This window comes from Ursus americanus, chromosome 14 (genome assembly GCF_024610735.1).
Source record: "Ursus americanus isolate L20-20 chromosome 14, mUrsAme1.1.p, whole genome shotgun sequence".
NCBI classification, from domain to species: Eukaryota; Metazoa; Chordata; class Mammalia; order Carnivora; family Ursidae; genus Ursus; species Ursus americanus.
The window spans coordinates 10,276,178-10,293,144 of NC_142140.1; the positions used below are offsets into that span (position 1 = coordinate 10,276,178).

A 16,967-nucleotide genomic window follows, 5' to 3' on the forward strand; every position below is an offset into this window, starting at 1 on the left:
TTTAAATGTTATTTAAAGGTTAACAACTAACCGGTTTTTTGTTTTTGTTTTGTTTTGTTTAATAATTGTAGACCAAAACTGTTTTCTGAGCTTCAGACTTCTACTCAGTTCATTTTGGCTCTCGTACACTTAAAAGCTCTAACTCGGGATTCTCAATTTTACCCCCCTCTCCCGTCCACTCTGAGCAGTCGTCCTAATCTTAAGAGGCTATCATCTATACAGACTCTCATGCTGTAAACATGGGCTTCATTTTTGATGCTTATTTTTCCTTCAATCCCAGCACTGAATCCATCACTACATTATACTATTCTTCCTCTAAGATATGTATATGTAAATATAGACACACGTATGTTTTATGTGTTAGCCGCACATGTGTTTCTACCCACTTCCTTCCAGCAATACTATCAGCATACTCTCTAAGCCAGCGGATCTCACAGTGCCATCAGCATTACACACAGACTCAGGAAGGCAGATGTTTGAGCCTCCTCCTATTCCGAGACCTTCTGAGTCTTAGAGGCCGCTTTCAGACAACAGCCTTGAGCAATGGAAACTTGATCAAGGCAAAGGGGCCCACAGCGACCCCCTGGATGAATACAGACAGGCCCATCAGGGGACCCACCTCAAGATATCCATAGGCCCTAAATGACCAACGGGCTACTTACAACCAGGCACAGTTCCCTATGTCCCCATACCTCCTCACCTTCCCCCTTTAAAAACAGCCCCCACCCACTGCCTGCTTGCAGTCTCTCCTTTGCTGTCCTGCCCACCGCTCCCTTGCAGTGTATTCCATAAATTTCTATCTTCTTTGTTCTGCCTCCGGTGCATCCTTTCCCCACAGGCACCACCAGCTTCCACTCCATCACTGCCCCACATCTGGGGGACCCCATCCGATCAAGACAGACGCCACGTAAATCAGAAACCCTGATGGGGGGGGGGAGCAATTTCTGTTTTCACAAATGTTCCCTATGATCCTGCTATTTGCTGAGGCTTGAAAACCCGTTCACCAACCGTCCTGTTTTACTAGACAGCTGAAATCAACTCTCAAGTCGGTCTTTCTCTCCCACTCTTGCCCCTTCCAATTCATTATCTTCCTAGCAGACAAAGTAATTTTTTTTTTTTTTAAAGATTTTATTTATTTATTCAACAGAGATAGAGACAGCCAGCGAGAGAGGGAACACAGCAGGGGGAGTGGGAGAGGAAGAAGCAGGCTCATAGCGGAAGAGCCTGATGTGGGACTTGATCCCAGATCACCAGGATCACGCCCTGAGCCGAAGGCAGACGCTTTATCGACTGCGCTACCCAGGCGCCCCAGACAAAGTAATTTTTTATTCCTAAATTTGATCCAGTCACTCCCTTAATAGTTCTCAATGGCTTTTAAATGCACTCAGAATAAAATTAAAAAGTGTTGTAGCAAAGCCTGCAAGGAACTTCATGCTATGTGTCTTATCAACGGCTCTGACCTCTCCTACCACCCCTCCTCCTCTCCCTTAGTCACGCCACTGCCACGGCAGCCTCCTGACCTGCTTGGTGGATCACTCCTACTCCTCACACTGCTGGCTTCTCATCTGGGAAATCTCTCTCCACCTCACTATTGTCCCCGCTCCATGCCTCTTCTCACACTTTCCAATCTCCATGTACACATCTGTTCACTTGCGTATCACGCACCTCCAATTCTAGCTCATCAATTTTGTGAGAACAGGGACCACGTCTGTTTTCTTCCCCCACTGTGTATCCACTGCCTCCCGAGATGCTTATTACATCATAGATGCGTTAAAAACAAACGAAAACCTGTTAAATGGCTAATCATGCAATTCTTATGAAGGATAAAATATAAACCAAATAAAGAAAAATAAAGTCAGTGTTGATGTTGGTTCTTAAAAATTGTGGGCTCAAGAATTCCCAGGTAATATCTGGAGTTGGTGAAGCGTGGTTGGGATTCTATTGTACATGGATAAATTATACATGCCAGGAATTTAACACTGGTGCAGGGGGTAACGCTAGCAAAGATTAATGCACCTCTATAACCGTGTGGGTCTTACAATAAGCCCTGAACAGTTCACACGTGTAGCACAGACCTTGATTCTCTACCTTTAGTTCTGGCTGATCTGTCTTTGTATCCCACAGGCAACACCCATTCAAAACACATTTTGGGTCTGTCAGCCAGGTTGTGCTACTTTGATTCTGCTTTTGATTACCACCCCTTGAGTTTACCTGCTGAATTTTGTTTATTTGCTTGTTTTGCTTTCGTGTTCTCGTTTTGCTCACAAGTTCAGTATGCCTTAAGCTCAGGATACTTTTAGCTTTTTCGTTGCTGCTAGTACTCAGGATTCACCCCAGCCATGGCTGGCACTGGCGGCCGGCTCCATCCGTTCTTGGATGCCGGACCACAATCCCTTGGACCCGATTATCGTGTGAGCTCGATTGGATGGGAGATCTCGGGGGGGGGGGGCACACAGGACAGGTATCAACATAGCGAGGCCAGAGCAATGGGCAAATGAGGTAACTGGCCTGTGGTGGCCTCACCAACCCGCCCTTCACACCCCACTTACGAACAGTCCTTTCTTAGAAACCATGACCCAACCCCCCACGCCTATGACATTATTTCCGTATTCCACTCTCAAAAAGCCCTGCTCTCAGTCATCTCCCAAGTGCCTTCCAGAGGTACAGACTGCTGAAAGCTAACAGCATAATTCCCAGCTTTGTAAAAGAGATTAGAAGGAATTTTCTGGGATAGGGCCTGTGATGGTTCATTTTAGGTTCATGGGGTACCCAACCATTTGGTTAAGCAGTATTCTCGGCGTGTCTGTGAGGGTGTTTCTGAATGAGATGAATATTTAAACCGGTACAGTGAGTAAAACAGAAGCCCTTCCCAATGTAAGTAGGCCTCAACAAACTTGAGAGCTGAAACACAACAACAAGGCTGAGTCACAAAGAATCCTCTCTGCCTGTCTTCCTGTTGGGACATCACTCTCCCCCTGACTTTCTACATTCATACTGGAACGTACACCGTTGGCTCTCCTGGGTCTCCGGCTTGCCATTATACCTCTTGGGACTTCTCATCCTTCACAGCTGAATGAGCCATTTCCTTGTAGTCTAGCTCTCTATCATCTATCCTATTGGTCCCATTTCTCTGAAGAACCCAGGGTAATTGAGGAACCTTCTGGACCAAAAAAAAAATCATGTGTTTATATATACTGTAATATTTATGAAGTTGGGATGTTCTACCCAATTTATAAGCCCTGCCCAGTGTAGCCAGCCACCGTGCCACTGCAGGAAGGGACCTGCTGCAGAACCTTTCGAAGTGTGACCCTACTGAGTACACCTCAGCACAGAGTCCCCAGAATGCCCTTACTCCTCCGACTTCTGCTGCACTAGGTTCCAGGGCCCCGACCACCAGGCTGGAGCCTGACCTATTTAAGATCCCTTCCAGGAGAGGAGGAAAATCATGGGATGCATGGGATGCTGGGATCCAGCTAGGTTTGGCCCAGTCAGGGTCGAGGTACTGTAGCTTATGTTCTTTACAGCCTATGAGGATTGTTGGATTTATTTAAATGAATGATAATTTCAAGTAGGGCATTGTAATTATTATGAGCAGCACACCGTTGAATGTTGAACCTGAAATATTAAGAAACCAAAAAAAAAAAAAAATTTTTTTTTAAATGGCCAGAAAGCTGTTAGCTCACACGAGGCAGGCACGTTCCAAACAGAACATAAACAACTTCAGCAGAATATAAATGATAATGAGACAAAGCCGCTCAATGACTACGGTGGGACAAGACAAAACAAGGCCAATCCACAACGGGGTCTGAAACTACACAGAAACAAGGATACTCTGCAACCACAAATATAACATGTCCCTTCTTCAGTTCTCTGAAGTGCCTATTATTTCTTTAAGTGACAACTCTGGCTTAGCCTTTACCTTCCCATCCCCTACACAAAAATCACCAAGACGTATTATCATCAACTTGTGTCTATTTCCTAAGAGCACCCAAACCAAAACTAGCCCTCATTTCCCTAAACCTCCTGAAAATCACCCATCTCAGCCCCAGATATATAATAAATGACATCTAAACTCCTTCATCATGAAGAGGTTTTGCTAGCAGGAGCTTCTCCTCATGCAACTAAAAATTAAATAAACCTAATTGTGTCTGACTAAGGATGAGCTTCTGGGTTTCCGGCTGGTGCACTTTGACCTAACCTTGCACAAGGACGTGGCTGCTTACTCAAGGTCATGTTCGACCGGAAGAGGAAGAGGTTATGGATGTTAACATTGCAATTGCTCAGAGGATCTCAGTAAAAACCAAAGTGACTCACTAAAATGCTCTAAAGGAAAAAAAATTCATCACCACATGAAGAAGAAAAGAAGAAAGAAAGAAAAGCTGACCAAGAGAAGGCTCTTTTAAAGTATTAGCGGGTAACTTGTTAAGTAATTCAAGCCTCAGGCTAAATGAGATCATTCCCGTAATTGCTGAGGATAATGCCCAGCACAAATTCAAAGCACATGTTTACCATCACAATCATCGTCACTATCACTCTTATATGATCACGGATTATCAGTCCCTGCAGATGATTTTAACAGGATGCATGCCCACATATATATCCACACAAACAAAAACAAGAACGTTTGCCTAACTGAGCGTATGAAAAGTCCGTCCGCTCAGTTCATCACGTAAGCAAAGGGAGAGGAACAATTAGTACTCACATTGAGCTGAAGTTCATCTGTCCACTGTCCAATCAGACGGTAACCAGGGTTGGTGGTGTTTGTGGTCTGGTACTGAAAGATGTCATAACGCCCAGGTGCATCCCCATTTTTGTTAAACATTACTGGGGTGCCCGCACTCCCTGAGGAAGACAAGAAAATGCCAGAGTTTATAATCGAAACTCCTTCTACCTCTTATGCCTTGGGTGGTGGTCTGGAGACCTGCTGATGAGCAAGGTAGCTAATAGATAACCCCGTTGTCTAATAGGTTCCCCCCTAAATGGGCAAAGGGTAATCCCATGGGCGAGTCATCACTATGGCCTACGGATGCTTACTAGAGAAGGTGGGAAGGTGACATACCTCGCTCTTTGAAAAGTTCTATTTCTCAATATTTCTTAGTATTTTATGCTAATCTTTGCCCCTTATGAAGAAAATTAAATGCATTATTTCCCAGAGACCATCTTAAGTTGTATTATTATTTTAGTACCCACCTAATTATCAATTGTGGTTAGTAAAGAACCATTTCAAAAATAATATATTTTTAAAAAAGGAAATCTAAGAGAATTAAGAAACAAAAAGTTTACTTAAATATGTACTTGGGTACTGATTGCATTTAAGCATATTTGTTGCTGACCATTTCTAATTTATATGATAACCAGTTTAAAATGCTTAGCAATGTACGTGGAAAGTATTTAACAAATACTAATTTTTTCTCAATCAGCTATGCAGGTCTTACTCCTTTAAAATATGGGTCTTAAATGAAACCCATTATTTTGGCAGAATTAGACACTTAAGTCAACTTAAAAAGACTAATACATTTATCGAGAGAGAGAGAGAGAGAGAGAGGGTGTATGTGTGTGTCCATGTGTATCCTTTGAAAGTTAGATGTGAGTGAAAAGCTCCTTAGTATTAACCACATGAAACAACTGGCAAATCATAGACAGAGAATGGAAGATGGGGGTTTGGGTTTACTTTCAGCAACAGTTACAAAGGATTCGTCAAAAGTTGACAAACTGAGTGCTGTTTCTCTCATGATCCCTTGGAAATAGGATAAATACCACTGGCCTCAGGGTATGTGACTGTATCTGCTCTCCAAGTTAACACTGCATTGATATTTTCCAGAGGAAACAATGATCTATTTCCTGTCTTCTACAAGGAAGTTAAAGATCACTTATAAGCGGAAACAAAATCACTACGAACAGAAGTTCATTTTGCTATTTTTTGTTTGAGAAGGATAGGGTAAATTCAGGTAATGAGTATGAAGCCCTTTTGAGAATTGTCATTATAAATTTAAGACCCTAATGATGGCAAAGTTCTGCATTTGGTTAGCAAAGTCATTAGCTTCTGCAGAAGCTGGGCCAACATGGTATTTGCATTAATAACATGGATAGGGTGGAAAAAAAGACAAGTTAATTGGAAAAGAGTAAACAAGCTTAAAACAGGAAAAAAAAAAGTGCACCTATACTTACGGAAGTAGGCGTATGATGCTGAGTGGCCACACGTGAATAATCACTCAACACAAGAACAGAGTTAGAAAATGGGTCCAGACAGAGTGACAACATATTAGGTCATCAGAGACATACAGAATTGCAATCCTTTGTTGAAGCTTACCTCTAGTGGAAGAGGGAGTTCAACATACTAGGCAGGAAACAGGAAGAGCTAAGAACTCCACACTATCCTACAATTGTCGAGCATAGGATTTTATGACACTTTGGTATTGAAAATGAAAAAAAAAAATGGAGTTTATAGTAGGCTCACTAATGGCTCCCCAAATATTTCTATGTCCTAATCCCCAGAACCTGTGAATGTTACCATACAAAATGAGAGATTTTTGGAGATATGATTAGGGATCATGAGATGGGAGAAGACTATTTTGGATTATCTGGGTGAGCCCGGTGCAATCATAATGATCCCTATAAGAAAGAGGGAACAGGAATCATAGAGGAAGGAGTTGTGATGGTCAAAACAAGAAGCTAGAGTGATGTGAGGAAGGGTTCATGATTCCAGAAGGGCAAGTGGTCCTCACGAGCTAGAAAAGTCAAGGAAACCAATTCTTTCCCGGAGCCTACAGAAGGAATCAGCCCTGCCTTCACCTTAACAAAACCCAGTGAGACCTGTTTCAGACTCCCAAACTACAGAACTGTAAGACCATAAATTTATGGTGTTTAAGCCACCAAATTTATGGTATTTTTAAGGTAGCAATATGAAACTAATGAAGACTGGAGGACACAGAACATCAAACTTCTTAATTTTACAGGTGACAAAGTATACTTAGGTTCAAAAAGGGGAAGTTCCTTGCCCCAGAGTGACTCAGCTAACTCAACTAACATAGTGCTTAATAACTGGCTTTGGAATCCCCAAGAAGGGGTTTAAATTCCAGAAACCACCTTCTAAGTGTGACTGTTATCATTTTATTCATTCTCCTTCAGCTTCTGAATATCCCTAATGATACCTTTCTCAAGGGTTACTAAGGATTCAATGTAATAAAGTAGATAAACTGCTTAGTTCCATGCCTTTTATGTAACAAATGCTCAATGGATGAATGAATGGTTTTGTTTATTGTTTTGTTTTTAAAACAAGCTCTGGACAGTTTTAGTAAAGAAAAATTTTGTGTGATTTACTTTTCACTGGTCTGTCCCGGCATGCTTCTAATGATACCAGAATCACCTGGATCAACGATAACCAGTGTGCATACTCTGTAGTATTTCCCACATGCTGTGCCCATCCCAATATTATTACCGCTGTAGTGATAATGGACACCAGTTCTGGCCAACAAGGCATAGTTCTCTATTTAGGATTTCCTCGGAGCTGGGCAGTTGACAGTGAGTATGACCAGCTCTGCTTTGCCATGTCTGATTGTTTTCAGAGTCTGCTTGCCCTCTAGCATGCACTTTTCACTTTCCATAACAAGTTTGAGCCTAGGTTGATCGACTCCAGTGACTTTTTCATCTTCCTCATGGCCACCATCTTCCTGCCTTAGGTGAGGGACAGCCCCACCAAGAGTAGACGCCAAGATGGCCAGAAGCGAGAAAGGAAAGACTTTCATTTTTATCATTGTTTTATTTGCTGGTGTCTCAAGACCAGAACACCTGCCTTCGGATATTCAGACTGTCTTTTAGTGTGCCAAAGTTGTCTCTCCTAACTTGTGTCTTATTTGAATTTCTCCATCAGTGTAAATTTTTTTTTTCCCCTAAAGAGCAGACTAAAGCCTATTCTGAGGATGGGCACTGATCTATGAACAACATTGCTCTGGTCCCATCAACTTGAGTCAGTGGTTGTACCTTTGTGTGGTCAAGGGCACTATTTCAATTTGTTCTTCCTATGTCTTACCTGAACACTATCCCTAGAGCCCACAAAGGCACCCAATTTTATCACAAGAGAAAGCTCTTAAGCCTTCTCTGTATGCTAACCAACACAAGTTTCTCCAGTACGGCGTACACACACACACACACACACACACACACACATCAATATCAAAAACAGCTTTTTAATAGTGACTTTCTGCTCTCAGTGAGCCTTGTAAGTATAAGGAGAAGAAAAAAAATCTGGATTCCATATGTTAATAGCAAGAAAATGAGAATCCTATCATTTTGCAGGAAGATATTAATATTCATATGCTCTCCTTTCTTTTCTTTCACACTGGATACTAGGATTCATGTTGTGCTTTGCTGTAATTCTATGGCTTCTATTCATTCAATAATACGACTTGAGCTTTTCGTAGTCTTTGAGAAGAGAGAGCAAGAATTTGGAGGCCTGGGGCTCCAAAGGATCTCTAGCTCACCAGCTAAATATTCATCAAAATGGGACACACTGCCTAATCTTTCTCTCTTCTTACAATCTTTGTGAGGAGAAATGATTCTTGTCATGCCCTTTCCATTCTCATTAAAGTTCATGCTTTAAAAAAAATTAAGGCAGAAGAGCTGAATACTTTATCTAAGTGATGACTTGTAATAGCATATTGTGTGGCTTTGACCTTTTTGATGGATTCTATAATGCAACTGGCTTATTATTTCCAGGTTTTTTTCCACCACAGCTCCCATTTAATAGCATCCCTGAACTTCTTGAAAGAGAATAAAGGGGATTATGTTCAATGAAGACTTGAAGACTATATTTAAAAAAAAAAAAAAATCAAAGAGGTCCAGAGAAGAGAAAGAAGTCATCAAAAGAGAAGTGATCACCTGCAGAAATGTCCACAGGTATCAGGGCTAGAACACAAGTGTACAATGGTGAAGGAAACAGGGCCACTTGCCAAACTGGGATACTGAGAGGAAACCAGATGACAGAAGGTATTTATCTTCAATCTCCTCTACTGAATTAGAGTATCTGAATGAAATTCCTTTCTTCCAGGACAGAGAAGAATTTGGGATTTAGATTGCCCAGATGACAAAAGAGTCTTCTGTATCAAGGTATTTAGAAGTATTTTTCTCTCACTTTACCACCCCATACACAGATTCCAGAAATGCAGCATTAATTTGTGTTTAATCATCTATTGCTACTCAACAAACCACCCTAAAAATTAGCGCTCCAAATAATGACGACCTGTATTTTGAAATCTGAGCTGGGCTCAGCAGGGACATCAACTCTCTGGTCCTCATGTCAGTGGGGGCAGCTTGAAGCTCACATGCCTGATAATTGATGCTGGCTGTCAGCTGGGATCTCAGCTGGGGCTATGGCTGAAATACCCTCATATGGCCTGTTTGAGTTCTTGGCTTCCTCCCAACATGATAGCTGTTTCCATAATACTAATGTTCCAAGAGTACCAGGCAGTGGCCCTATTACTTTTATGACTTAGAAGTCACAGAGTGTCACTTCTGCATTCGTCACAGGCTCACTCAGATTCAAGGGGAGGGAACCTAGATCTTACCTAAGTTAGAAAAGCTAACTTCATTTTTCAAGAACACATGAGATATGTCTTCCTTACAAAACATACCTCAATCGAATTTGTTCTCTGGAAACTAACAAACGTAGATGCAGACATACTTCAGATTAACTACGTCACAATATAGCAATTCTCTAAGATTAGGTATGTGAGATAACAAATTTGTTAAATTTACATCTGCAGGTAGTGACATCTAGTTGGATGGGCCAACAGAGATAACTAAATCAAATTTAGGCTCAGGTCACTGCATTCATTTGGGATGTAGGAAAAAATGGCTATAAGTGATAAAGACAAAATTAGCCATCTTTTCTCTTGGTACATAAAAGGAGGTTAAGCACTTGGTGAACCCATAACAATACTTTGAGGGCATTTTCTTATTTCCTAAATTGATGCTTTGGTAAATGTGAATTTCAGAGCTATTAAATCGTACTCCACTGGTCTAGAACAAAACTCCCAGGGGTACAAAAAACTCCAAACGAAAGTAACGTAAGAGCACAATTAAGCTTACTGAGACAAAAAAATCAAAATTCTCCCTAAAACATGCAAAAAAAGTCTCCATTCTGTCAGCAGGAATGATGCAGTAAAGCCTTCTTCTCAGACATGTAAATAGCGGTCAAGGGAGCAGACTGTAGAGTTAGGAACCTAGGTTCCAAGTATGTAACGTCATCACTACCCATGTGTCTTTGAACATCAGGGTTCCTAATTTCTCCATGAATCACTTTCTTTATCTATAAAAAAAATAAGGAAAATAAGAGAATCTAACAATTTCGTGTTTTGAATACTAAGCCAGCCAACGCAAGTGAAGTACTTAGCACACGTTCTGGCACAGTGATCATTTGAAAACATGAGCCCTGTGTTCATCTCAGAAGCTCTGCAACTTTGGCTCATCAGTGGGAAAGACCATCTGGACCAAACGAGTCTACAGATATTACCTGGGAGAAGAGTCAGGGCAAAGTCACCAAGGACGTTTTCAAAATCATCTTTGTTACTAGGGTGAGAGTGGCCACGCACACCCACAGACCAGAATGCAAAGCCGCAAACCAACCATACCCCATATGATAAACAGCACTGCTTGATAAACAATATAGCTTATATGCATTTAGTTCTGGGGAATTTAATTATATATTTTAGGAGATTCTGTAGAATTGGGAAAAAACTAACAAAGATTATTTGTAGTTGAACTGTTTTTATGGTTTTATATATAGTCATTTTTGTCTCCATCTTAACTAAGAAACTATTCATTCCAAAACTGAATATGGTTCCCCTTTGTCCAGCTATGAGGTAACTCCTCAGGGACTGATGCAGTGTTGTGGGTTTAAATGGATTATTATTTACAAGAAGATCTGGAAGATGATTCTTTAAACAATAATGTAATAATCTAATTTGGGAAATTAACATTGATATAATACTATTTGAAACATATGCAATTTAAAAAATTCTCACAATCAACAAAACTAAAAGGCAACCAATGGAATGGGAGAAGATACCGCAAATGATATATCCAATAAATAATTAGTATCCAAAATATATAAAGAACTGATAAAATTCCAGACCCTAAAAATATCTCAATTAAAAAGTGGGCAGAAGACATGAACAGACATTTCTCTAAAGAAGACATCCAGATGGCCAACAGACACATGAAAAGATGCTCAACATCACTCATCATCAGGAAAATGCAGATCAATACTTCTCACACCTATCAGAATGGCTAAAATAAAAAACTCAAGAAACAACAACTGTTGGTGAGGTGTTAAAACAAGGGAATCCTTTTGCACTGTCGGTGGGAATGCAAACTGGTGCAGCCGCTGTATAAAACAGTACGGAGATTCCTCAAAAATTAAAAATAGAGCTACCCTATGACCCAGTAATCTCAATATTGGATATTTATCCCCAAAATACAAAAACACTAATTCAAAGAGATACATGCACCCTTACGTTTATAGAATTATTTACAATAGCCAAATTATGGAAGCAGCCCAAGAGTTCATTGATAGATGAATGGATAAAGAAGATGTGGTATGTATATACAAGTACGTATATACAACGGAATATTTCTCAGCATTAAAAAAGAATGAAATCTTGCCATTTGCAATGACATGGATGGATCTAGAGAGTATAAGGCTAAGTGAACTAAGTCAATCAGAGAAACAAATACCATGTGATGTCACTCATGTGGAATTTAAGAAACAAAACAAATGAACAAAGGAAGAAAAAAAGAGACACAAACCAAGAAACAGAATCAAGCGATGGTTACTAGAGGGAGGTGATGGGGAAATGGATTAAATAGGTGAAGGGAATTAAAGAGTATATCATGATGAAAAGAATAAAATAAAAGGATAATTAAAAAGTTCTTCATGGTCTCATTAATGGCCTTTGATATAGGATCAATCAGTGTTCCCACATTACATTAATAGTAATGTCTCCTTTGTTTCTTCCAGCCTGGAATAATTCCTCTGTCTTTATCATGACTTGGAGAGTTTTAAGGAGTACCAGCCAGTTATTCTGGAAAACATCCTTCAATTTGGCTTTGTCTGATGCTTCCTTGTGATTAGACTGAGGTTACGTATTTTTGGCAATAGGATCTCAGAAGTGATGTTGTAACATTTTATAGGGTTATCAAACGTAAGTGATGTCACTAAGGTTCATTACTGGTGATGTTGACCTTGATTATTTGGTTAAGGTGCTGTCTTCCAGGTTTCTCCACTCTCAAATTATTCTTTTCCCCTTTGTAATTAATGCTTCTTGATGGAAGATGCTTTGAGACCATGAAGATACCTCGTTTCTGATCATACTTTATCCCAATAATTTTAGTATCCACTGATGATTCCTGCCTGGAACACTTATTAGAGGGGTCCTTGCAAAATCGTGATTTTGTGCTGCCATCTGTCATTACATTATACTTCTTCTGCATCTATGTATTCAATTCAATTATTTATTTATTATCAGTATGGACTCATTGACGTTGGTTTCATTCTGTAAGTTTAATTCACTATCGTCCTCAAATTGGCAAGTGTGATCTCCTTCAGTTTGGCTCCCGGGCTCTTTCAACATGAGCCCATCAGTTTTTGAGCACTCTCCTACTTTCTGACACAACATGATGCTTCAAACTCATCTTGTACTTTTGCTGCCCTGGCCCTTAAATCTATAGTTATTCTAGAGAGCTTTCATTCTTTTTACTGGAGAGTGTATATATAAATAAGATGTGGGTGCTAGGTGTCATCTTTTCTACCAGGGTATCATTGCTCCTAGCCCTTTCAACTAGGCAACACAAATATGTATACATATATAACACACACATATCTATTTCTGTACCTACTTATCTGCATGCATATTAAAAGCTATGAGTTCTGGTGCACCTGGCTGGCTCAGTCGGTTGAGCATCTGACTTGATTTCAGCTCAGATCATGCTCTCAGGGTCCTGGGATGGAGCCCCAAGTCAGGCTCCACACTCAGAAGGGAGTCTACTTGAGGATTCTCTCTCTCTGCCCCTATCCTTCCCCAATTTCTCCTCACCTTGCTTGAGCTCTCTGTCTCTCTCCCCCCAAATAAATAACTCTTGGAAAAAAAAAAAAGAAAGCTATGAGTTCATGCAGGTATCTCCTATCCAAACACAACACAAGGTTCCTTCTAGTTTTCTCTCATTCTTACTAGTAATTTCTTTCTGACAGTTAGAAACCTGGCTCTCATTCCCCACAATATACTTCATTATTCTGAGTCCTCTTATATAAATTGTTTTCATATTTGTGAACCCACGAGTTTACTAGCTATTGTATAATAATTGTGAACCATTAGTCATCTTTAGTCTTATATAGCATATAGTCAAATACTGTCTTCTAAAACTACCTGTGCTCATTTTTTAATTCCTTAAACCCCTCAGCATGGTTACATTGCTCATTTGTAATACAGTTAAATTTATTTATTACTGTCTCTATTGAATTTTGTGTTATACCTATGTGATGGTTAGTTTTCTGTGTTGCCTTGACTGGGGATGCCCAGACAGCCAGTAAAATATTATTTCTGGGTGTGTTTGTGAGGGTGTACCTGAAAAAGATTAGTATTCGAATTGGTAAACTGAATAAAGCAGGTGGTTCTCTCCAAGGTGGTGGTGGGGGCATCATACAGTCTCTTGAGGGCCTCACTAGAGAAAAAACGCAGAAGAAGGGCCAATTCACTGTCTCTACATGAGCTGAGACAGGTGCCTTCTCCTGCCCTCAGATACTGGTGGCTCCCAGTTACCTGGCTTTTGGACTCAGATCAGGACTTCCACCACAAGCCCTCCAATTGTTAGGTGTTTATACGTGGACTGAATTACAATACCAATTTCCCTGGTTCCCCAGCTTGTAGACTGAAGGTAGTGGGACTTTCTTCTCTCCATAATTGTGTGAGCCAATTCCTGTGAATAAATCTCTTCTATATAGCTAATATATATCCTATTGGTTCTCTCTGGAAAACTCTGACTAATGCAACCTACATTCAGGTTTATTTCAACTATTTGTTTAGTTTTTGTTACGTGAAGTGTTCAAATGTTGTAAGAGTCAACACTACATGAAAGGTATTATCAGAGAAGTGGTATTCCTCCTTCATGCCTTCTACCCTATTTGCCCATTTCCCCCACCGATCTATAACTACCCCTTTCAGGTAAACAATTAATTTCTATCAGGAATGTGCATAATCTGGGATGCGGTTGTTGTGGCAACTTACAATCATTACTTCAATTGACTTGGCCACCTAGAGCAACGGTCCCTTTTCTTTCCTCTTTCCCTTCCCACTCCTACTAATATTCACTGAGGAAGAATCTAGCTTTCTGTGAGTATCTCTCCATTTTGGGAAAAAGAAGACAAACCATAACTCCCAAATATTCATTCATTCATTCATTCATTCATTCATTCATTCATCTACTCATCATTCATATATTGAATCAACCATTGAAGTCATATAAATGACTGGGTTTTTGCAATAAATAATTCAACTCCGTAACTCAGGAAACACAGAATGCCAACACTTAGAATTGCAAAAATCATAGATATTTGGAGACTCACCATTGAAATTAACATTGCGGATATACTTCAACAACTTCTTGCCCCCAGCTTGTTCCATCTCTGGACAGACGCCTCGGTAGTCAGCGCAGAGATCTTTGTTCATATGATGGAGGGCATGAGCCATTGCATAGACTGCATCAATCACAAACTGAACTTTACCTTCCTGTTCATAGTTGGAATCTTTTCCAATTCTCTCCTGTCCTGCACATTAAAACAAGAAACACGCACACACAAAGATTGGTGTTGAGTAAAACATCAACATTTGCATTTACTTTCAACTGTGCTGAAAGAAAACAATGTTTTGGGGAATACAATCGTGCAAACTGCATATCCACATTTGCTACCATATTAAGTTGTTTTGATAGTGTTTGGTATTTGACTTGGTAGCACTAACCTTTCTCATGTATTAGACAAACTTTAGAAGCACACTCCAAAAGATCACAATGACAGCTTTTGTAATAGGCCAACATACTGTTCAAATACAGCAGTCCCATAGAATAACGGGATTGCTGGGATTAGAGACTGGACTTCAGTATTCAAATCTTCAAAGCTCGCTCACTCTAAAGAGGTGACAGATCAAAAGGAAAATGATAGAAAACAAACTGAATTCCATACCTGAATTTCAATATACTTCTACATACCTACTCCATCTTTTGTCTGGCTCAATGGTTGGTATTACTGGAAACTCAGGTGCTCAGGCTAGAAGCTGTCATCTTACTGCCCACCCTCACATTTATCTAATGAGGAGCCAAGTTCTATCAATTCTAGCTCTGTAACACTGAACAGTTGCAGCCACCCTATCAATGCCCCATTATGCCCTTCTCATCTTCCATCGGGATGCAACGCTAGATGCCTCCCTCCATCTATTCATTCCTCCATGTTCATCTTTCCAAATAACAGAGCTTATCACCTCACCCTCATGCTCAGAATTCTTCCATGGTTCTTCACTGCCTACAAAATAAAATTCAAAGTCTTGCCCCTGACAAATGAGGATGCTCATCACTTTGCCCGGATCTGCCTAAGAAGACAAAGTGATATTAAGTGCCCTTCATTGTGTTAGAAACTTTGTATACATTGTTTTTATTTCATTCTTACTTTGTGAGTTACATGTTATTTATCCTCACTATACAGATAGGAAAGGTCAGCCTTAATAGAGATTAAACTACTTCCTAAAACCACATATGGTAGAGTGATTATAGCTCAGATTTGTCCAACTCCAAAGCCCACATTCTTCTTATGACGTTGGCCCTACCTTTCCCTAGAATTTTGTTGCTGTTGTTGTTGTTCCAGACAGATACAGTGCTATTTTTTTTTATTACACCATCAACTCTAAAGTTAAGTTATATTTGCTCATGCTCTTGACTTTGCCAGAAACATCCTGCCTCCTGCTGTCACTCATCACAACTTAATTCTCTCTCCATGGCACAATGCACTGGTTGCCTACCATTAGTCCCTTAATCACATTTAAGGATTTTCATGAAAATTTTCAAATATTTATTGTAAAATTAATAGTAGCACTGTATTTTAATGTTCTATGTTTCCCAGAAATTTTCTTTTATTTTTCCCCTTATATCCCCAACAGCACACAAGGCATTTAGTATTTAGTAGATGCCAAACGATACTTGTATTAAATTATGCATTCATTAAGCACATAATACCAGGAACTCTCTTTAGACCTTTTGATCCTTTAGGAAGAATTATTATCCACAGATTGCATTCACTTTCACAACAATATTTCCCAGATTGTTTTCTATGGCACATTTCTATAGTGAACAAACAAGAGAAATTCTACAACCCTAAAACTTTCCCCTGCAAAACAAAAGGTTCCCGATAGACACTGCATTACATATTTTTAGATTACTGACAGGCTTTTCCAAAGCATTTAATGTTATGAGAAAAAATTATAATCTATAAGAAGAAATTTCACAATTTCCCAAATTTGCTTGAATTTGTATTTTTCCTTTTCAGACTACACATTAATATCTCACAGGGCAGATATTTCTGATATATATAAATATATATAAATATAATATATATATGATATATATAAATATATATAAATATAATATATATATGATATATATAAATATATATAAATATAATATATATATGATATATATAAATATATATAAATATAATATATATATGATATATATAAATATATATAAATATAATATATATATGATATATATAAATATATATAAATATAATATATATATGATATATATAAATATATATAAATATAATATATATATGATATATATAAATATATATAAATATAATATATATATGATATATATAAATATATATAAATATATATATAAATATATATATAAATATATATATAAAT

The 16,967-nt window shown here is 39.1% G+C and overlaps 1 protein-coding gene and 1 pseudogene across 3 annotated transcripts in view; both read right to left on the reverse strand.

Annotated features, from left to right (window-relative positions):
- GRM7 (glutamate metabotropic receptor 7) overlaps positions 1-16,967 on the reverse strand; it is an 853,586-nt gene that overhangs the window by 255,570 nt on the left and 581,049 nt on the right. For all 3 annotated transcript variants that reach the window (XR_015726624.1, XM_087866838.1, XM_045808129.2), the window contains exons 6-7: positions 14,618-14,818; positions 4,703-4,842 (exon numbers count right to left, since the gene is read on the reverse strand). Coding sequence is in view for 2 of the 3 variants with exons in the window: in XM_087866838.1 (XP_087722964.1) it covers positions 4,703-4,842; positions 14,618-14,818 (341 nt within the window). In the remaining variant the exon portion in view is untranslated. The remainder of the gene's footprint in view (positions 1-4,702; positions 4,843-14,617; positions 14,819-16,967) is intronic.
- Positions 7,290-7,666, reverse strand: LOC123799171 (large ribosomal subunit protein eL30 pseudogene; annotated as a pseudogene).